The 22,791-nt window shown below is 35.5% G+C and overlaps 1 protein-coding gene across 4 annotated transcripts in view; it reads left to right on the top strand.

Moving 5' to 3' along the window:
• The window catches only part of rptor (regulatory associated protein of MTOR, complex 1), a 114,450-nt gene that overhangs the window by 35,361 nt on the left and 56,298 nt on the right, over window positions 1-22,791 (top strand). For all 4 annotated transcript variants that reach the window (XM_087800757.1, XM_087800766.1, XM_087800741.1 and 1 more), the window contains exons 7-8: window positions 6,180-6,355; window positions 12,855-12,914. In XM_087800757.1, coding sequence (XP_087656883.1) covers window positions 6,180-6,355; window positions 12,855-12,914 — 236 coding nt within the window. The remainder of the gene's footprint in view (window positions 1-6,179; window positions 6,356-12,854; window positions 12,915-22,791) is intronic.

The raw sequence follows: 22,791 nt of genomic DNA, 5'->3' as shown, positions 1-22,791 counted from the left end.
TAATAGGAAGAAAATGACAGACGTTCTTTTACTTTATTTAACAATACTAATCACTAAAACAAATAGATTTCATGCGATGACAAAATGTTATGATGAGCAATAGGGGGTTGTTATGAAAATACTGATTATTGTGATTAATGAACTGAATGTGAAGCTGCTGGGATGAGGATCAGCACCTCTAAATCTGAGGCCATGGTTCTCAGCAGGAGGGATGGATTGTTCTCTCCGGGTTGGGATTGAGCCCTTGCCTGAAGTGGAGAAGTTTGAGTGTCTTGGGGTCTTGTTCTCGCGTGAGGGTGTTCAGGAATTGGAGATTGGTCGGCGAATTGGTGCAGCAGGGGCGATATTGCATTCGCTCTATAGCACTTTTGTGCGTAAGAGAGAGCTGAGCCAAAAGACAAAGCTCTCTATTTACCGATTAATCTCCGCGTGGAAAGGAGTCAAATGAGGTGGTTCGGGCGTCTCTTGAGGATGCCCCATCGGGCGCCTCCCTTTTGGAGGTGTTCTAGGATCGTCCAGCTGGGAGTAGACCAAGGGGTCGACCCAGGACCAGGTGGAGAGATCTTATCACTTCACTGGCAGGGGAGCGTCTCAGGATCCTTCAGTCAGAGCTGACAGATGTTGCTAGGTAGAAGGGTGTATGGCGATTGTGATATTGTGATATATATTTTTTTCACAATACTGTATCTATTCGACAGCACGGTATCTATTTATTTATTTTTTTTAATCTTTGGTTTTTATTTAATATTTTATTTTATAACATAGGTTTTTTTCATAGTCTTGCCAGTACACAGCCCTTACTAATAAACTAGTAGTGCACCAGCAAGTCCCCTCTGAGTGAGTCACAGTTTTGTTTCGCTGTGAGGCAGTACAGTTGTTCTTGACATCACTGTGTTTCGTCCAGAGTTGTTTTGTAAACGTGTGCGTAACCATACTAGGGTGTAGTTTTCACCTCATCAATTAAAGGGGAAGATTCCCGAGACATTAAATTGTCCTGTGAAATTCCCGGTGAAGCAAGGGAGTAGAAAGCTGCCGCTATAATTTTCATGCTAATTCGGAAGATTACATTATGCTAATGTGATAATTACAGTGTTTGCGTGGCATTAATCAGCGCCGTGTCGGCAACGTTGTCATGTTTACAATTGGCAGGAGATTGACATGCCCTCGCTCCTCCTCCCCAAATTCCTTTTGCAGTTGATAATCGTCCTTAGACCAGACAAGGGAAAGCTTTATGTGGTAGAAGACGTTTTTCCTTATTAGAGATGAAACGCATTGGAGCGTTTCCTCGTGCACAAAACCCACGACCATATCAAAGGAATCACAAATTGCATGTATGTATCATGTATCCGTTGTAAACTATTGTGTATTATTTTTCATGTTTTATTCATGTATGCTGAGCCTCTCGACTGATCATGGTGTCAAATAATAAGGTTTTAAAAATGTATACTGGATGGAGCAGGCTTCACGTAAACCTCCCTCGATGATGCATTACTACTTTTTCATTGGTTTATTATTCCTGGGATAAATAACTTCTTTAAACAAAGTCAGTTATTGTTTCAGTTCAGTTTGGGATCAAGAGTTAGTTAAAGTTATTTACCCCTTTGAGACATGTGCTACTGTACGGTTCAACTCAGTCGTGAGAGATGTACAAATGTACTAGAAGATTTTTCTTGTATAGCAAACCTAAACTGCTGTATTTAGATATCTTGAGAAGCTCAGTACTTCTACTGAAAGACCACGTGGCTTTAAAGATCTTAATTAATGCAAGTCTCTGATGTTGAACCTTTTAATTGCCAGAAGAAAAAAAACGACTTAATAAATGTACCAAGTAAAATTAAATTATTGTAAAAATGTAGATAAATAGCTACCATGGGTCACATTTTTTAAAAGTTCCTACCTTATTATTAAGGGTGTTAGAAAATGATATTTTTTCATAATACTCTATTGATATTTGACACCACTGTAAATTTTTATTTTATTTTTTAAATCCTATTTTATTGTTGACCATAGGTCTATTAATTAACAGGTGAATAAAGATTGTTATATCTTTCATTTACAATTAACGTTCAAAAAATGAATGCCATTTATTTTATGTTGCATTTAAACTTCCAGTCATGGACTAACAGCAGTAATTATGGCCTCCGCTGCCATAGCAACAATGAAATCCGCTGACATCCTGCCGATGACTGAGGACGAGAGGATACAGTCCACTCCAGCAGCTTTTAAAGCTGGTGTTTGGGCCTATTTTCGAAACAAATTAAATCAGTTAACATTTCAGTTGTCTGTAAGTTGTGCAACCACAAAGTATTCAATACTACAAATTAAGGATGTGGAGATTCACCCTTTCGCATTAATGCATCGATACAAATAATTACGATACGGCTGCATCGGTAGATTCAAGGTGCATCAGACTTAATTTGCGGGTGAATTCATGATGCATCGGCTGTAGCCTCTTTGCGTGGGGAAAATGCAATGGTAACATCGATTTCCCTAAAAGCATCATCACAACCTCGGGCACTGATGCAAACAATGCCATTAATCTTTTAAATGTGTTGACAGCGTGACTTACTTGCCGTGGATACCTCAGCGGCTGCTTCGTCCCCTTCGGATTGAATAAGTTAATATTAAATAGATAATGCCGTTATGGAGGTGTTGGGGACATCAGTAATGTTTAATTGTTGTTCAATTGCCAGGATTAAAAGTTATTTTGTTTAAATTGTTTACATGCTTGAATTCCAAAATTCTTATTTATTTATTAGAATTCCATGGTTACGTCCGTGAATAAATTCGATTGCTCTGCCTGAACATACTGAATTATGTAATGTTTTATTATTATTTGTTTTGCTCTTTTGAAAACAACACTTGAGGGAACAGTGCATTAATTCCTCATTAAACAGAATTGTGCTTTTAAGGTAAGAAAGCTGACTAGACTATTACATTCTCAAACAATCACCAACCTAATCTAATGATCACATATCAAAAAACAATTCTCTTATCAATATCGTGAGCAAATTGTTTATGAATCGCTTCGTATCGTGAAGAGTATCAACTGTATCATCAGATAATAATAACAATACACAGCATACTTGTATCAATCAATCAACTTTATTTATAAAGCACTTTAAAACAACAAAAGTCGATACAAAGTGCTGTACAATGTACAATGTGATGAAAGTGCTAAGAAAGCAAAGTTGAACAAACAGATATAACAAGATCAAATAAAACAAGTAAAAAGCACTAAAAACGGCTCAGAGTCTCATGCTTTGTTAAAGGCCAGTGAATAAAAGTGTGTTTTAAGACGAGATTTAAAAATGGACAGTGAGGATATAGCTCTTTTTGGGGCACACAAAAAGGGAATTTCAGTTTATCGCTGCTAGTGTAACAAGTGAGCCTTGGTGGTGGAAATATACATCCCTATTACAAATATATCCTTCAGTTCCGCATTATATCATAGCGTTGTTTCTGTATTATGATACGTATCATATTGCGTATATCTTTTTGAATGTTTGACATCGAAAAATAAAACTATCTAGATTTCAATACCAACAATTCACACTTTAATTTTCCTTTTTTTTTCCATGCTAAGTGGGTTCTGTTAAGGTGATGGTTATAAACATGTCCCAACAAATAATTATCTCGCTGAAGAAACAGTTTTGTTACAGACTTGTGTTGAACTTTTGACCGACGGTTGTTGTTGACGAGGTGAAGAAAAATGAGCTTCCACTCTAATCTCCCACTAGCTCAATGCGCTTCACAAAACGATTCAAAGAAAGTTCAAGTGTAGACAAACATCATTATTCAGTGCTTGCTGCAGTCAAGATTCACCGAAATGTGGCAAACAAAGAAAAAGATTGGATGATCTCTTCTCGCTTAACTTAAGGCTTCAGAGGGCACGAAACAAGCCAGAGACTCCAGCGATAATGGGAAGCTTTTACTTCTCCCCTCAACCGAACACGGAATTAATCAATTCAGCACACACAAATCAATAGAGCAACAACACAATGAGCCCAAACAGAAATGTAATGTAAAATGGATTAAAAATGATTCCTATTTGTAAATATTGTCGAACCATGACTGAGGAGTTCAAGCGGTAAAGGAAGGTGTTAAAAGTGATCTATTCCTGTCTTGTCAACATCTACTTGTTTGTAAGCTACTTTTTATAATACTATTGCATCTATTTATCCAGCCAGACTATTCCATTAGTGTTTAAGCGATATTCGATAGAAATGCGATATTTTTTCCTTCACCTAAAAATGTAGCATGTGCAGTCGAGCACAGGAGTGAGTACTGTAGGGGAGGTCCGAGGGTTTAGAGAAGGAAAACGATGCGATATTTCCCTTTTGTTTATTTCCGTGCTTTGGTGCCGACATGATTGGAGAAAAATCACTTATTACGCTCAGTTTCGCGGGACTTGCATCGGTTTCTCGCGAAACTGAGCGACATCAGAGAGGAGCCGCCGGCGCGTCGCGATATCACCAAATCAATAGTAAATGCACCTCCTTGTACACGCACACATAACAGTTTATAAATGACCTGACGCTAACAACTTAGCTCATTAGCATACAGCAAATAAGGACATGTTTAGACTTGTTTGGAAGTTCACGATCTTATAAGAAAACCACTTAGACGAGATGAAAAGTTCTTACAATATGTTGCTTTAGCAAAGGAGGTTCAAGAGATGAGTGACTGGATCACTCGTGTTTAAGCAGCGCTCAAAAGTTAGTATTACTTCCATGTATATACTGAGCCATAAGTCAGCGCGCCCAGCAAGACGTGTCGCCATAGCAACCGAGCCCAGCAAGCTGTGCCGCACAGCTCACAGACGGACGGAGAGGTAAACAACAACAAGACATAGAAGTACAAATTGACAACTTTACAGAAGGTGACACTGATTGGTTGAAGTGCGGATTTAAGAAATGCTTGATTTGACTGATCAATAAAAAATTATAAATTATCGCACGTTTTCGATATGCATATCGCACGATATCAATATTTTTTCGATATATCGTGCAGCCCTAGTTTAAATAAAATGTTTATAGTACTTTTTTCTCTCTTTATATAAATATTGCTGTGATTAGTTCATAATCTCTTTAAGGCCCCCCTTTAACCCCCCTTAATAACTCCTGTGTTATCTCAGGGTCAAGGTGACCCGAAGGCCCTAAAATAATGCAATTTTTTTGTCCCTCGTGTTAAAAGGGTTAAAAAAAAAAAATCCTCTCTTTTTCGTATATCAACTTAGACATACAAACGGATGGCTTCAGTTATTGTTTTTGTTTTAAGAAAGATGTCATATCTTCTCTGATCTTTTAAACTAACAACAAACATCACTTTGTCTTTCCTAACTGCCTCTCGCGGACAACGAAGAAGAAAACCACAAACACTTTTCAGCAAATGTCCACACAGGGCATCTGTCTCTCTTGTTTACACTTGTTGCTTGATAAATACTTGAATAAATAACCCTCACTAAAGCAGATGGGTAACTTACAAATAGTTGGTTCTAGGCCACAGGTGGATGAGTTTTCCAGGGGTCACATTTTAAACAGTGGCTGTTTCTGAGGTGCCATCAAACAACAAGAGGTACAAGTCCCAAAAGCAAAACCCTATGGTCGTATGTAGAGACTAGTAATGAATAACCGAAATACATACAAAATACAATTCTTACTTTCTACATGATCTTTGACTTCCTGAGGGCCACACAAATATAGTCACGGGTACAGTGGACATCTTCAGCTCTCGGGTCTCAGCCTCAGATAACTCGCTCAAGTCAGGGATCGAAACAATGTTTTTTAGAACCAGACCCGTGTACTCAACCGACTGAACTCTCCTGGTTAATGACGTCAAGAGAGTAAATTTCTGGTTGAGATTGTTATGAAATTTTATTCCACGGCCACACATTCATTTTTATTATTACAATGTCATGTCGCAGGCTCTGTATATTTGAGGCCTAATGTCGTTTTTTTCGCCTGAATACTTTTATTTTAAAGCTTGTGGACATTCGATATGACAGAATTTTTTAAAAGACCATCTCATCCGACGGATCTTTTTCTGAGGCAGTTCAGTCTGACAAACGACAGTGGTTTTCCTAACACCTGACTGTTCACGACAAAGCAGGAAGACACAAACCAAAGACGAGTTCATATCTGTTGTTGTGAAAATTCAACTCCTGATGTTTCTGTTAGGTCGCAGCCATCAATCCAAGCCACCCGCTGGCTCAGTTGCCATTGCCACCCTCCATGAAGAACTGCATCCAGCTGGCTGCCTGCGAGGCCAGTGAGCTGCTGCCCATGAATCCTGACCTCCCTGCTGACCTCTTCACCTCCTGCCTCACCACGCCCATCACAATCGCCCTTCGATGGTAAGGACTGTTGATACCAGCCATGAGATCTCCTCGAGGTCTACTTGAGAAAGATCTTGAGAAAGAAGGAGCGAGAATAAGACTTATTATTTTTCTTAATTTCAATTCAAGTTTAGAGTCAAGTCAGAGTCATCTCTAGACGGATTAAATACAACTTTATATGAGAAGAGAAAAATCCGTGGCCAGAGAATCACTATGAGTGGCAGTGGTCAGAAAAATAATTTTAAAGAGGCAGAAAATTAAACAGAACCAGACTTGTGAACAAGCTTTGACCTGCCGAGAGGGAGAAGAGAAGGAACAGGGGATCGTGTAGATGAAAAAAGGAAGGATAGACGGGGAGAGAAGGGAGAACATTCCAGATTGCAATATAGTTTGCATTTTCTCCACTCCTATTTTGTCCCTTTGCTTTTTTGTGCTTTGATTATTAAAAAAAACAACTAAAAAACAATTATTGCCTGATGCACAAAACCACCAATCGAGCCTTGGTACGACCCTACTCTGTAAAGAAACATCTCACTTAGACTCTGCTTTTCTTGCAACATCCCTGAGAATTATTAAATTTTGACTGTTATTGGGAAAAACTGAATTTCAGAAAAAAGAAAATGCACCATCAGCGGTTATTTCTGGGTGCTGGGTTTTACAAAATTGCACGTCTTCATGCGGCGTTAAAGTTTACGAGCCTGCAAATCATAAAAACACCATGAGCTACGTGTTTTTAACTCCAACTGCGCTAACGTTAGTTCCATGAGAAAATATGGAACTGAGAGATTTACTGACCTTACCAGTTTATTCTAGATGGACCATGAGAATAACGGATGTTAAACAACTTTTTCTGGGGCTTGAATTACACGCGTCATGATACAACATAGACATCTGACAGAAACAATTACTCCTAGTACTGGATGAACATGTGACACTTTGAGACTAAACAGTTTAAATCTGGGTTCTAAGAATATACAAGTAAACCTGAAGCAACAGCCTGTAAAGGGCAGAGAACGCAGGAAGTAGATCTGTTTAAAATGAGGAAAACATTTCTTGATAGCATAGAGCAGATTCAGAATCAAATCTAAACGAATTGATTTAGAACTTTCTATAAATTGAGATCTAAACTGGTCATGATACTCAGCCCCTGCCCATATGTTTGGCTGACGTGCTCATGCCAAGGAAGTTACATCACATTCTACATCCAATCATACATTAAACACTGACTTATTTATATTTCACAGTTTGTTTTAAAAACAGCCTACAAGGATGGCAATTTAAAGAGTTGGCTCTTGGTGAATCTTTAACTAATAAAGATATTCTTAGACAATAACTGCTATTATGTATAAATAACACACACAAAACTGACAGGGACATGCAATTGTTTAATGAAGGCAATTATTTTCACAGACCTGCCTTCAAGGTGCGGCACAAAATACAACAGGATATTACCAGCTAAAAAAAAATTTCAGATGGTCTGAAAAAGAGATGTTTCAATCTATTTCCCTTGTCACATGTAAGTTATGATAATTTATTTTTCAAATTACCACATCATTAGACCGTGATTAACATTTAAAATGACACAATTACATACATAGTATGTTAGTACTAGTCAGATGACAGTAGAATATTATATCTCCACAACTTTCCCAAGAGAACATTTTCCAACAGGAAAAATATCTCGTAAACTTTCAGTTTATTTACCCTTTCAGTCAGACTTTATGCCAGAACAATGTTTTTCTCCAATCGTAAATTAATTATGTTTAAATTTCCCTGCACAAAATCCCCTCCGCCTACATAATGAGGGCTCAGTGTTTTGCCATTAATATTGATGTCCTTGAGTAACATTTCTTTCCCGTGATGCAGCCGCTGCAAGATGGCTAGGTATTATCCACTCTCGTATTCTCTAGTAGCGACGGAACAAAGGCAACCTGAACACTCGTATTTGGGCAGCTTCTCTGTGTTCATCCCTACGTAATGTCAAGCCTCGACGATTCATCGTGATGTCGTATTTTTAATTTGTCTGCCTGTGATGAATCAGGGGAAATTAAAACTTGCATACTTTCCTCCCTTAGCTCCGGAGAAGTGGCTTTCTCTGATTGTGTCAGAGTTTCATGTTTTTTACAACACTAATACACAATAGGAAAAAGTGCAATTTGGAACAACATTGTAAAAATTTGATGTACTCGTAGGTTGAATGGCTTCCTTTACACTTCCAGACCCTCTAGAGGAGACCATTTAAGATTCATGTGTCAAACTCTAGGCCCTGAACCACCAGCCCATTTCATGTGCTTTAAAATAAAATAAATAGTTTTTTTAAATTATATTTGACCCATTTTTTGCAAGCATCATGGCAGATACACATTGATAGAAAGTTTAATCCGATATATATCAGGTAGAGATGACGAATGCCTAGAGTTTATCTGGAAATTAAGAAATAAAATCAACATAGTGATTAGAATAATGACCATGTATGACAAAATGAACCTAAAACATGTTTGAAGTATTGCTAGTGTCACAATACATTACAATGTAATGAACTTTACTTTGAGACTTGAAAGTTTTTTGCACATGAACACAGTTATCACCTGGGTTCAACAAATGTGCAAGGAAACCCATAGCGGCAGCCTGTAGAGGGCGCAGCACGCATGAAGTAGAATATTTTTTATAATTATAACAGATTTTGAATTGACCAAATTTATGACAAAATGAACCTTAAAAAATGTTTTGAAGTAGTTCTGATGTAACGTCTATGTGGTCCATATTTGTATGTCAATCTTTGATTGGACCATCAGTCTGACAGTTAAAAAATGAACCAATGGTCGTAATGATTAGGAGAGTTTTATGCGAAAGGAAACATATTTCTAGTCATTGAGATCCACTACACGGCTAAATAAAATATAGCTTTGTTTTTTTTACCAGCTGCATGAAAGAAATTTTTCTTAAAGAAGCTGATTGGAAAGATTGGAACGTTTGTTCATCATCCACACGCGTTGTTGTAGCAGCTGAGCAAGCATGAGTCAAAATTGTTAGAAACTGAGCCTTTTTGGTCCATTTTTTTCCCCCCGTTATCTCAATTACCAATTCTTTAGAGACGATGATGGGATGTTGCCCAACAAGGCTTGCCTGACACAGCTATAGGGTTAACTCCAAATCATGATTGATTGACAAATTTTAAAAAATAGGGAAAACAACATGAACAAAAAAACGTTTATCTAAAACCACTTTTCCTTTCTTCTTTTAATAAGCCATCAGTTTCTATATTGTCCATAGATTATCGCTGCAGTTCATACAAAACTCTGCAGCGAGAATTCTGACCTGCTCTAGTAAAATAACTCACATTTCCCTGATCCTTAAAACTCTTCACTGGCTGCCAGTTTCTTTCATGTTCACCTTTTAAAATTCTGGTTCTTACTTTCAAATCTATTCATGGTCAGACCTTCCATCAGTGATCTGATCCATCCTTACAGCCCAGCTCGGGCTCTGAGGTCTTTGGATCAGAATCTACTGATGGTTCCTGAACACGGTTTGATGGATCTACTGACTCTTTCAAGAAACATCTTAAGACATTTTTATTCGTCCAGGCTATTCCTTGATTCTCTGAGACTCTTGTGTTTGTCTCCATGGTGTCTTGACCTTTTAAGTATATATTTTAAAAGTATTGTTTTGATTGTTTAAGCGCTTTGTGACCCTGGTCTAGAAAAGCGCTCTACAAATATTACTTATCTATGAATATCCTTTAGTGTCTGTAATTGTCAGATCTTTTTACACTTTCAAGTGCAGATTCTTTGTATGTGTTGGCCGCAGTCTTCTGAGTAGACGACCGGTGGGATCCATCGATGAGCAGGCCTTACAGAGCCTTAAATCTTTAATGGGATGCATAGAGGTGTGTAAGATGTGGAGGAAATGGGAGTGGTGTTTCATCGCTCGGCTGAGCAAAAGATAATCACTACGAGGAGCGATATTCAATTTCCCCACTGGTTGGATTGACGGTGGGAGGACATCAGAGAATAAAATAAATGGGAAAAATACACATTTGTATGTTAAACTATGCAATTACAGTAGCTCCTGGACGATTCCACGGTTTCATCTTTGATATCAGATAACCGTTTTAATCATCAAGTCATACCTGGAGCAGTTTCTGGTGGCAGGCCGACATGAAATCCAATCCAAAAGTTTTCTTAGACTAGATGGCTCGTTTTGCTTTTTCTTAAAAACTTACCTCAATTTTTTTTTTGGCCAAAGATTTCCGAGCATCTGTTAATCAATAAATCCTGCCAACGATAAATGCAACAGTTTTGCAAAGAGGATAACTCAAGTGTTTGTCTGCTTTAATTACCGTACCAAAATCAAAAGTTCAATCTTGTTTACTTTCTCCTCCCACATTCTGGAAAGAAAGTCAACAGTTTGCCCAAATAAATCTTCTACCACCTAAGACAGATTGAAGACATGTACCTGGGCAGTCCACAACGTACTTCCTGCCCACACAGTCAATTATAACCACGTTCAAACCTGTTCAGAATGAGACGAGAGGAAAGCTAAAATGTTACCTCATTTGAAATCCTTATTAATAATAATGAGTATTTTAAATAAATTATCACGAACATTATGGATTTAAACACTGGGCAGTGATTACAAACTTTTTTGGGGCCATGAACGGGTTTAATGTTGTAGGTGCGGTAGATAAAAAACATAAAAAATCGGATTACATGGCCGCAAAACTAAAAAACGTCAAATAGATTACATTTTCACTATTATACCGACATAAGTAAAAGGTCATGTTTGATGAAATAATCAATACAACAGAATTTAAAAAAAGATTTTATTCTTATCGTGCAGTCGGTTGTCTTGTAACAATAAACATGGGTTTGAGTATTGCAGTTCTGGGCATGTGACGTCTGCTTGTGTGTGAATAATGTTATACGTACAGCTGCTGCTGACGTCGTTGCCGATAAGTAGTCCTCCGAGACCCCGCGGGCTTGATTGAACATGCCTGCTCGGAAATGAGTAGCGTTTCGAGTACAGTATCTTCTGATGATGACGATGATGTAGTAAAAGCCCTGAAGAGGAGGAACATTTACGCAATCTATTTTCACGAATCCTGAATATATAAATGCTTAACCCTAACTGGTAATTGTACAAACAATATTACATTACAGTTTGATGAAACCACGACGGAGTGCAATTTTCTCATTTACCCCACAGTAGTCTCAATGGTCGATGAAAATGATGTGGAAATATTTTGGTCCTTCATAGCATCACAGCATTAGAGATGATGATGATGAATAGAAACGATTAATTAACTAAAATTAGACTTTTTTTTAAACAACACGAATACCATTTCACAGCAGTTTTTTTTCTGTACAAATCAGGGATCCCACTAAACTGGACTGTCGATTCCAAAAACACATCAGCGTAACGCTCCCTCTGCCTTGATATCCTTTATTATCACAGTCAATCCTCTTAAACTGTTTAAAATACAAGTTTACATTTTTATTATCATCATTTATTAGACAATTTTTCCATATCTTTTAATGGTTTGAAACCAATTTAGTTTCAGATTGTCACTCAAACAATAAAATGGCAGGCGTAAGATTCGAAAAGATACAATATCACAACATTTTAATGTCAAATTTTGGAGAAATTGATAATTACTATTGTAGCTTTGACTCATCCATGTCCATCCATTGTCAAAGATGACAGGTTTATGCTGCTACCGATCAATAATGAGACTAAATATGTGTTTAATCAAAGCATGATGTTATGTTTATAATTGATGGAATGATGATTATTATTATTATTGTTATTTTTAGCCAAATTTGCTGTTTAAGATGCACTACTATGATTTTTTTCATGGTTACTACAGTATTCCCTGGAGGTTGAAGCTAGAAAAATAGTATTTTTTCGGTGCATGATTGTTTGATAAATAGATGATTTAGTTTCCCACGCACCTGCTGCCCAGGTGTGTGAGCTCCTGCTGGGAGTTGGCGACTCTGCTTTCGTCTGCGAGGCTTCTGAAAGTCAACCCGCTGCGAGGTGCAGCTGGTTCAACCTGACACGGGATTCCTGATTCTGTCCTGTTTCCCCTCGTCTCCCGGAGTCCAGCCGTCAATGTTTCTCCTCTCTTTTTTATTGGTGGTAGAACTTTGCACTGTGCAGGTTGCACATATTTTGAAGCAGCGTGTTCTCCGTGTAGTGTGGAGGAGGAAGTGAGAGGGAATTAAATACCAAAGTATTTTAACATCTTTTCTCTGCACCCTTTCCTTGATAAACCCCCATTATTTAAGAGCTGTTTAGAGCTTAGGTTGTGTTCAAATATAACATTAAAATATGAAATATTTGTGATTGATTGAAAGTATTCTAAAGTGCAAAAGTGAGTGTTTTTATCTTATATATCTCTATCTGAAAAATAAGATCAGTTATTAACCAATCTTGTAAAAAAAAAGTGACAATTGATAGATCTTTGGGTGAGATGTTTCCTCCATCATTATTTCTCACCAGCTGCTTGTCTTTACAGGTTTTGTATGCAGAAGAGTGCCAAGTTGGTGCCGGGGGTGACGTTAGACCTCATCGAGAAGTAAGTGTTTCACCGCTCGTCTGTTATCTTGTTCTCCTCAAGTGTGTACAGTTCCATCCAGTGGCTGTCACTCCTCGCTTTGTTGTTCATCATCCTGCAGCTATGATTTCCTACCTTTGTTTCCTTCCTCCATGAAGGCAGACGGTACTTTGGCAGATTTAAAGCTCCACCAATAAACCCTCGGGGTGCCACGAGCAAAGCGAGGAACATTTATTGCTCTGGGCACGCACACTCCCAAATTGATATTCGGATCCAAAACCTTGCGGCTGATCCACGGCATGTGTCATGTTGTTTTGAGTGTCATGGCACTCGTTTACTCACTTGGACCACGTTTATGTTTAGGGGAAGTTGAAAGTTCAAACGGAGGAAGAAAAAAACGTTTTTTTTATAAATTGAAATTAATTTTTTCACTTCAGTCCAGATATTTTTACATTTCAACTTTTGTCAGAATATTAATAAAACACGCGATTATTAACAGTTGTGATTTTAGAAATAATTATTTTTTAAGGGACATGGAATTAGATTATGGGCTGTTATGGTCCTTCATGTGTTAAAAAATTTGTACAATTATCAACTTCTGCTGGAGTCAATATTTACGAACTGCATGACAGAAATGTAAGTGTTGGAGTTGACTGTATCCTCTCGTCCTCAGTCATCCCGGAGATCTTGCAGGATTTTATTGTTCCTTTATCTTATACACACTTGAACTGTCTGTTGACTGCTTAACCATAAAAAAATATTATAAAAAATGTTTCCAAAAAATAGATCATTACAGTGTTGAATATTGATGCAGTCAAAATAAAGATTGCAATATATCGATGTATCAATATTTTTACCACTAGTATATTTATATATATATATATATATATATATATATATATATATATATTAATATAAATTGAAAATTAAATATACACACATTATTATTAATAATATGAATTTATTTTATTTATTAGGTGCCTTTCAAAACCCATAAGGACAATAACAATTAAAAACATTTTTTTTAACTTTTTTTTATACAAATGTTTCCAGATGGTTGGAAAGGTTTGTCAAATCGAACTCTAAATTAATTACATCCCAAAGTTCCTCTTTCTTATTTAACAAAGCTGTACATTGTATCATACAGCAACACTTGTGTGACACAGAATGTAATTTCATCTGATTTATGTTTTTCCTGAACTATCATGTCTCCACATATTTGCAGGTTATATGTCATGTTTTTTTCAACAGTAATATTTAAATAAGAGCCTTGGTGCCTTTAAAGTATTCATTAATTTTCTTGAAATTTCACCATTTATTGTGGATAAAAGCAACAAGCTTGAGCTCCATTCTCCTCGTGCTTTTAGTTACAGTATTATTCTTCCTTTCCTCTGCACTGCAGAAAATGACGATAAATAAAAAGGTAACGGCCTCTTGACGAGTTGATAAGCCTACGGTTGTCTTCAAGAGTGAAGCACAGCCACTTCAACTGCAAAGCTTAACCGCAAACGCAGACATATTTAATAACAAAAGTTTTCAATGCTCAAAGTTCAGAGTTGGTCGTCTCAACAGGAAAAAAGATGTTTTGAAAAAATATGTCTTGAAAGGATCAATTGATTTGATTTTGATTTGTTGGATTACTGCCCCCACAAACAGAAGATGTGAAAGTAAAGTTTGATTTAATGTTGGATCATCTCCACTGCTGGTGAATCAGAAACATTCACAGATGAAGTAAAGGGGACCCTCGGATCCTTCCGTGATGTCTGTCTGGAATGTTGGCTCATATAAATGAATTTCTCAAAAATATCTTAATATTGCTGAAAATATTGCACCTGGGTTTTCTGAACAGATTTCATGTTTCTATGGCAACAGCTACACTTCAAAATCTCAAACTTCAAAATGCTCTTATTTGACTTGTTGATGAGCCACGTTCACCTCAACAGATATTAAGATGCAGAAATGAAAACAAAATTCCTTTTTTTTTGTTCAAAAAAATCTGGCAATGGGGAAAGAAAACATTTCCTATGATGTTCCTTAAAGCGAAAATAATGAGCAAATACAAGAATATTCTGCTCACATAATTGGCAGATTTTCTTTTGTCTTTAAAAAAAAAATCTTGAAATAAACATTTATTTGAAACATTTAAATTGAAAATGACTAAGTTAAGCTGAAGTGTTGATTTAAGTGTCTCTTAAATAGATCTTGGACGTCTATTGTGCTCATCAGTATGTATCTGTACAAAACTCTCGTTTCATTAAAATATAAAGATTTTTCTGGAGCTATAATCTTGTTTACCATAACCACACCCATTATGCTGTGGTTGGTCAAACATCAAGGTTTGTCACGGCGTGTCATCAATCCCTGAAGTCTCCACCTCCAAGGGACTTGTATAAACAAAGAGCGTGTGATTACAGCTGGCGACCATTATTACATCATAATCTTGTAACCTCTTGTTTGCCAAGATTTCAGACGGGGGAGAACTTTATAAAGTAATAAGTTCAAAACATGGTCAGGATGAGGGACTGAGTCTTGGAGAGGAAGCTTAAACGTTTGAAACATGTGAGTCAGGAGAGTTTTCACATTAGTTGCCCTTTAAATTAAGGCTAATGAGACAAATTCTACTTGAAACAAGACATAAATACTTGCTTATATTTCAATGTTTGCAGTGGAGAAATGTAAGAAACCAAACCTAATATTGAAAACAAAAACTTTAAAAAACAAATACAAACTCTGAATCACAACCTTGGAAACATCCAAAAACAGAGTCTTATGCAGCGAACCTCATAACCAACAAAGACGTTATTCGTTTTCGCATCAAGTTCGTCTTGGGCTGTTAAAAAGAAATTGATCTTTTGCTCCTATTTTAGATGGTAGAATTTAGGACATTGTGTTACTAGTTAATTACTTTTTAAATGATTTCAACTTGATCTTGTGTGATTGTTAATTTATGTTTGCAAGTGTAGCACAGTGGCTACAAGAAAGCCTTGATGTGAGTGGTATCCTAGCAACAGCTAGAGAAAATTCTGGCTCTTTTCAACAGAGAAATCAAGTCACTTTATTACCGTGCACCGTGTTCTCCAGGTTATTGACAGTCTTGATTACACAGGTAAACCCTTGTGGACCAGCAGAGAACTTGTTTTTCGGACTCTTTACGAGGGCCGAGCGGAACATGACTGGCATGAATTTTCAGAGCCCTGGGCGACGACTATGTTCTGGTATTGTGAATGCATCTGATTCATCCTTTGACCCATTATCTCTGTTTCCTCCATCTGTCCTTCTTTCTGTCATTGCTTCCCACATATTTATCCAACACACAGTATCTCACCAGGTCCAGTAATACTCTTGATAAGACAGTCACGATTCTGAGCTTACGTGGATGATATCTTCTCTCACGATGCACTCACGTGTCTTCCTGCTGCCACAAACCTCCGTGCTGATCCCACACATATCGCTCCTGTCTTGTATTCCTAGTCAAGAGTTGGATTATTTTGGGCCCACCTAGCATTATTAACCCCACCAAGGGAGGTATGTGATCATTGTTGTCCTCTCTTGATGTGCAGGTGTGTGTTTCCTGAAGCCATGTCTAGCTTTTTTAAGAGGAACATTTTCAACTTTGAGAAAACTTCTTCTGGGTGGTAAGGCATAGCAGTACCTACTCTCCCAGCACTTCGCCTTGTGGTGATACAGGCTTTAAATTTAAACTGTTTAAGGTCAAGGCAAGTGTTGCCTTAAATAAGAGCATACATTATAGGACACCAAGGCAGTCAGTCAATATGATACTTTTAGCACTGCATTCAAACAATGAAATAAACCTAAAAAAGTTGTGTATTTTGCTCCATTTTTTCCCAACAGCCGGTTATTCCTCCTTTTTCTTTTTTTTCACCCTTTCCTTGCTCTGCATTTTTACAGTTCGCTGCCTGAACAAAATTCACCGACACCTTTACCTCCTTCGAGACGCTGATGCAACAAGTGTTTCACTCGGAACTGCTCTGCCGTTTCCATCGTCAGTTAATCTTTGACACAAGCTTCCAAAATGGCTGCCGCCCATGTTGTTTACCTTTTACCATTAAATATTGAACACTTAAAAATGATAAATAAGTCGGGACGATTTTATTATGTTCATTCGACGAAACAATTAGGCTACCGGTATTTATTAACAAATTAAAAGCCAGGGTTGGGTTGCGGCGGTGAAATTCGAACCCTTGAATCTAACTATACTGTTCGATACAATATATTCCGTCAAAGAAATGATTTGATATGACCTATAAGAAATCATTTCATACGATATAATTTGATGCACTTGCATAATTTTCTCAACGATTCCAAGGGGCACTGAATTTTAGTGACATCCTATTAATGTTCCACTATTCTTGACTGCATCCTCTCGTCCTCAGTCATTGTGGCATCTCGCAGGGTTTCATTGTACCTTAAGCTGCAAAGGACTTAATGATTGCTTCCATTTAGAAGCGGGAACTTCAATTGTAACAGCAAAATAAACAAAAAATACAGATACAGTGCTGTTAAGTATTGATACACGTAAATAATAATACTGATTTATATCGTTTTTTTTCCTAACACCACTAGTAAGTGGGTGGATTCTCTTTAAACAAAGGCGCCCTATGAGTAAAAAAAATTAACTTATAGCTACAAAAGGCGTCGTCGGAACTGGGGCACCTCTGCCAGTCTTCAAGGAGCTCTTGAATATCCAGCTCCTCAGGGAGCTTCTTGCCGATCACTCAACTTTCATTTCTCGACTATTCTTACACTCTATTCTTAATTCTCTTGTTGTAAGTCGCCGTGGAGAAAAGCGTCTGCAAAAAGCATTAATGTAAATATATACAAATGGATTACTGTTCCTTCAGGGTGTTTTATTTAATGTAACAAATAAGTTAATTGTTGCCTTTTAGGTTTTAAATACCTCCTACGACCATGATGCAATGTCTCTTGTGTTTGAGGAGGATCGTGCTTGCATTATCTTTAAAATCATATTTTTCTCAGAAGTGAATTAGGTATAAAAAACAGTTCTATTCAGCACTATAACCTAAAAGTTTCATTTTTTTTAAATCCATCTCTCCGTTATCCATCATCTCCTCCGACCTCAAATCTATTGCTGGGAATATTGAAGGCTGATGTGAAGTGCTGAGTGCTCATCTCCCTGCTGCTGACTTGCCAAACAAGTTTGGCAGAAGCTCAGCATCCTTCGATGCCTGCTGGCCTCGTGGTTTAGGTGTCACTGCATGATGAAACCACGTAGTTTAACTCAAGTAATTATATAGATTTATATATATATTTCTTTTTTTTAATCATTCAATTCATTTTCATGACTATTTAGATTGTAGATTATACCCTAAGGCATCAAAACTATAAATAAATATAAGTGGAATTATGTGCTTAACAGACAAATGACAAATTACTGAAAACAGTCAACCTTTTGCAAAGCAGCCACCTTTTTCTAATGACAAGGTTCTTTTTGACTTTTCAATGGAGTTGGGTCCATCATTTTTGGATTTTATGACAAGAACCAATTACAGGAAAAACAAGTGACCATTACAAGACTTTGAATGAGCCTGTATATATATATATATATATATATATATATATATAAACAAACAAGACAGCTTTATTTATTTTTTAAGCAAGTAAAAGTTAAGTTAATTTTAGTGAAATCTATTAAATTCACTTACAATGTTGTTTTAGTGTGGTATTTAAACAAAACTTTTTAGAAATAAGTAAAGATCGCCTCATCAAATGGTATTTTTTGTTAAGCTGTAAAAGACGGAGTCTAAAAGTCCACATTTAAAAGTGAAACCACACAAAATGAACAGAATACAATTCAAATGTTGATCTTGTTACTTCTTTTGGAATTCTTTGCCTGTTTTGAGGCAATTATTTCTCGTGCGTTTTCAACCAAGAATCACAGTTGCTTTTGGAAACTCCATTATAGTTATTTGTGTACTCTTTATTCAGATAGCACTCTGGGAAATAAATTCAATTTCTGCACTTCATTTTTACTGAGACTGAAATAAACCCATCTGTTCCATGGGAAGCGTAGACTCCTGAGTGCCACTAGAGTAGTGCAGTGGTTACTGCGCCTCAGTAACTGCGGACAGAGAAGAATGTTGGAACAAACTTATAAAAACTGCTAAAATATCGTTTTTATATATTGGATATTTTTAACCTGACTCTTGATGACTATTCCACAAAGAATAATTCCCCCATGTTAAACCTTGGGTACCTTTTGTCAGCTTTATGTTGTTCACATTTTGTATTTATAAAGAACTGCACTCACAGATTATTTTTTTGTGGTGTTTTGTTTTTTTTGACATTATATTATGTATCCTAATTCTTTTATGGCTTATATTTAAAGTGTTTATAGTTTATAGTGTGTTTAGAATTATCGAATACAGTCGACTCTAGACGCCTTTGAAAATGATGTTTGGAAATTTTTTTGGCAACTTCTATTCATTCAACCAAAAGATTCAAACAATTACAAGATAAAATTGTTCAGAATAGTATAAAAAATATATTGAAATAAATCATAGCATATCATGAGCTGAATAAATTGTATAAAAATGGGAGATTAGTTTTATTAATTGTATCATTAGATTAGTGTATCGTATTGAATCGTATCATAAGATTAGTTTATGGTATTGAATTTTATCTTCAGATTAGTTTATCGTATTGAATCATATCGTCAGATTAGTTTTTGTATTGATTCGTATCGTCAGATTAGTTTTTGTATTGATTCGTATTGTCAGATTAGTTCTTATATTAATTCGTATCGTCAGATTAGTTTTTGTATTGATTCGTATTGCCGGATAAATTCAGCGTGTTGAAACGTATCATATGATTAGTTTATTGTACTGAATCGTATCATCAGATTCGTTTAGCGTATTGAATTATATCGTCAGATTAGTTTTTGTATTGATTCGTATCGTAAAATATGTTTATTGTATTGAATTATATCGTCAGATTAGTTTTTGTATCGATTCGTATCGTCAGATTAGTTTTTGTATTGATTAATATCGTCAGATTAGTTGATTGTATGTATTCGTATCGTCAGATTAGTTTATTGTATTAAATCGTATCGTCAGATTAATTTAGCGTATTGAATTGTTTCGTTAGTTTAGTTTATGGTATTGAATTGTATCATAAGATTAGTTTATGGTTTTGAATTGTATCGTCAGATTAGTTTTTGTATTGATTCGTATCGTCAGATTAGTTTTTGTATTGATTAAAATCGTCAGATTAGTTTATTGTATGTATTCGTATCGTCAGATTAGTTTATTGTATTAAATCGTATCGTCAGATTAATTTAGCGTATTGAATTGTTTCGTCAGTTTAGTTTATGGTATTGAATTGTATCATAAGATTAGTTTATGGTATTGAATTGTATCGTCAGATTAGTTTTTGTATCGATTCGTATCGTCAGATTAGTTTTTGTATTGATTCGTATCGTCAGATTAGTTTTTGTATTGATTAATATTGTCAGATTAGTTGATTGTATGTATTCGTATCGTCAGATTAGTTTATTGTATTAAATCGTATCGTCAGATTAATTTAGCGTATTGAATTGTTTCGTCAGTTTAGTTTATGGTATTGAATTGTATCATAAAATTAGTTTATGGTATTGAATTGTATAGTCAGATTAGTTTTTGTATCGATTCGTATCGTCAGATTGGTTTTTGTATTGATTCGTATCGTCAGATTAGTTGATTGTATGTATTCGTATCGTCAGATTAGTTTATTGTATTAAATCGTATCGTCAGATTAATTTAGTGTATTGAATTGTTTCGTCAGTTTAGTTTATGGTATTTAATTGTATCATAAAATTAGTTTATGGTATTGAATTGTATTGTCAGATTAGTTTTCGTATTGATTCGTATTGTAAGATTAGTTTAGCGTATTGAATTGTTTCGTCAGTTTAGTTTATGGTATTGAATTGTGTCGTAAGATTAGTTTATGGTATTGACTTGTATCGTCAGATTAGTTTTTGTATCGATTCGTATCGTCAGATTGTTTTTTGTATTGATTCTTATCGTCAGATTAGTTTTTGTATTGATTAATATTGTCAGATTAGTTGATTGTATGTATTCGTATCGTCAGATTAGTTTATTGTATTAAATCGTATCGTCAGATTAATTTAGCGTATTGAATTGTTTCGTTAGTTTATGGTATTGAATTGTATCATAAGATTAGTTTATGGTATTGAATTGTATCGTCAGATTAGTTTTTGTATTGATTCGTATCGTCAGATTAGTTTTTGTATTGATTAATATCGTCAGATTAGTTTATTGTATGTATTCGTATCATCAGATTAGTTTATTGTATTAAATCGTATCGTCAGATTAATTTAGCGTATTGAATTGTTTCGTCAGTTTAGTTTATGGTATTGAATTGTATCATAAAATTAGTTTATGGTATTGAATTGTATCATCAGATAAGTTTTTGTATCGATTCGTATCGTCAGATTAGTTTTTGTATTGAATTGTTTCGTCAGTTTAGTATATGGTATTGAATTGTGTCGTAAAATTAGTTTATTGTATTGAATTGTATCGTCAGATTAGTTTTTGTATCGATTCGTATCGTCAGATTGGTTTTTGTATTGATTCGTATCGTCAGATTAGTTTATTTTATGTATTCGTATCGTCAGATTAGTTTATTGTATTAAATCGTATCGTCAGATTAATTTAGCGTATTGAATTGTTTCGTCAGTTTAGTTTATGGTATTGAATTGTATCATAAGATTAGTTTATGGTATTGAATTGTATCGTCAGATTAGTTTTTGTATTGATTCGTAACGTCAGATTAGTTTTTGTATTGATTCGTATCGTAAGATTAGTTTAGCGTATTGAATTGTTTCGTCAGTTCAGTTTATGGTATTGAATTGTGTCGTAAGATTAGTTTATTGTATTGAATTGTATCGTCAGATTAGTTTTTGTATCGATTCGTATCGTCAGATTGGTTTTTGTATCGATTCGTATCGTCAGATTAGTTTATTGTATTAAATCGTATCGTCAGATTAATTTAGCGTATTGAATTGTTTCGTTAGTTTATGGTATTGAATTGTATCATAAGATTAGTTTATGGTATTGAATTGTATCGTCAGATTAGTTTTTGTATTGATTCGTATCGTCAGATTAGTTTTTGTATTGATTAATATCGTCAGATTAGTTTATTGTATGTATTCGTATCATCAGATTAGTTTATTGTATTAAATCGTATCGTCAGATTAATTTAGCGTATTGAATTGTTTCGTCAGTTTAGTTTATGGTATTGAATTGTATCATAAAATTAGTTTATGGTATTGAATTGTATCATCAGATAAGTTTTTGTATCGATTCGTATCGTCAGATTAGTTTTTGTATTGAATTGTTTCGTCAGTTTAGTATATGGTATTGAATTGTGTCGTAAAATTAGTTTATTGTATTGAATTGTATCGTCAGATTAGTTTTTGTATCGATTCGTATCGTCAGATTGGTTTTTGTATTGATTCGTATCGTCAGATTAGTTTATTTAATGTATTCGTATCGTCAGATTAGTTTATTGTATTAAATCGTATCGTCAGATTAATTTAGCGTATTGAATTGTTTCGTCAGTTTAGTTTATGGTATTGAATTGTATCATAAGATTAGTTTATGGTATTGAATTGTATCGTCAGATTAGTTTTTGTATTGATTCGTATCGTCAGATTAGTTTTTGTATTGATTAATATCGTCAGATTAGTTTGTTGTATGTATTCGTATCGTCAGATTAGTTTATTGTATTAAATCGTATCGTCAGATTAATTTAGCGTATTGAATTGTTTCGTCAGTTTAGTTTATGGTATTGAATTGTATCATAAGATTAGTTTATGGTATTGAATTGTATCGTCAGATTAGTTTTTGTATTGATTCGT

Source organism: Callionymus lyra, chromosome 1 (assembly GCF_982586985.1).
Source record: "Callionymus lyra chromosome 1, fCalLyr1.hap1.1, whole genome shotgun sequence".
Taxonomy (NCBI): domain Eukaryota; kingdom Metazoa; phylum Chordata; class Actinopteri; order Syngnathiformes; family Callionymidae; genus Callionymus; species Callionymus lyra.
This window is presented reverse-complemented; position numbering and strand designations above follow the sequence as displayed.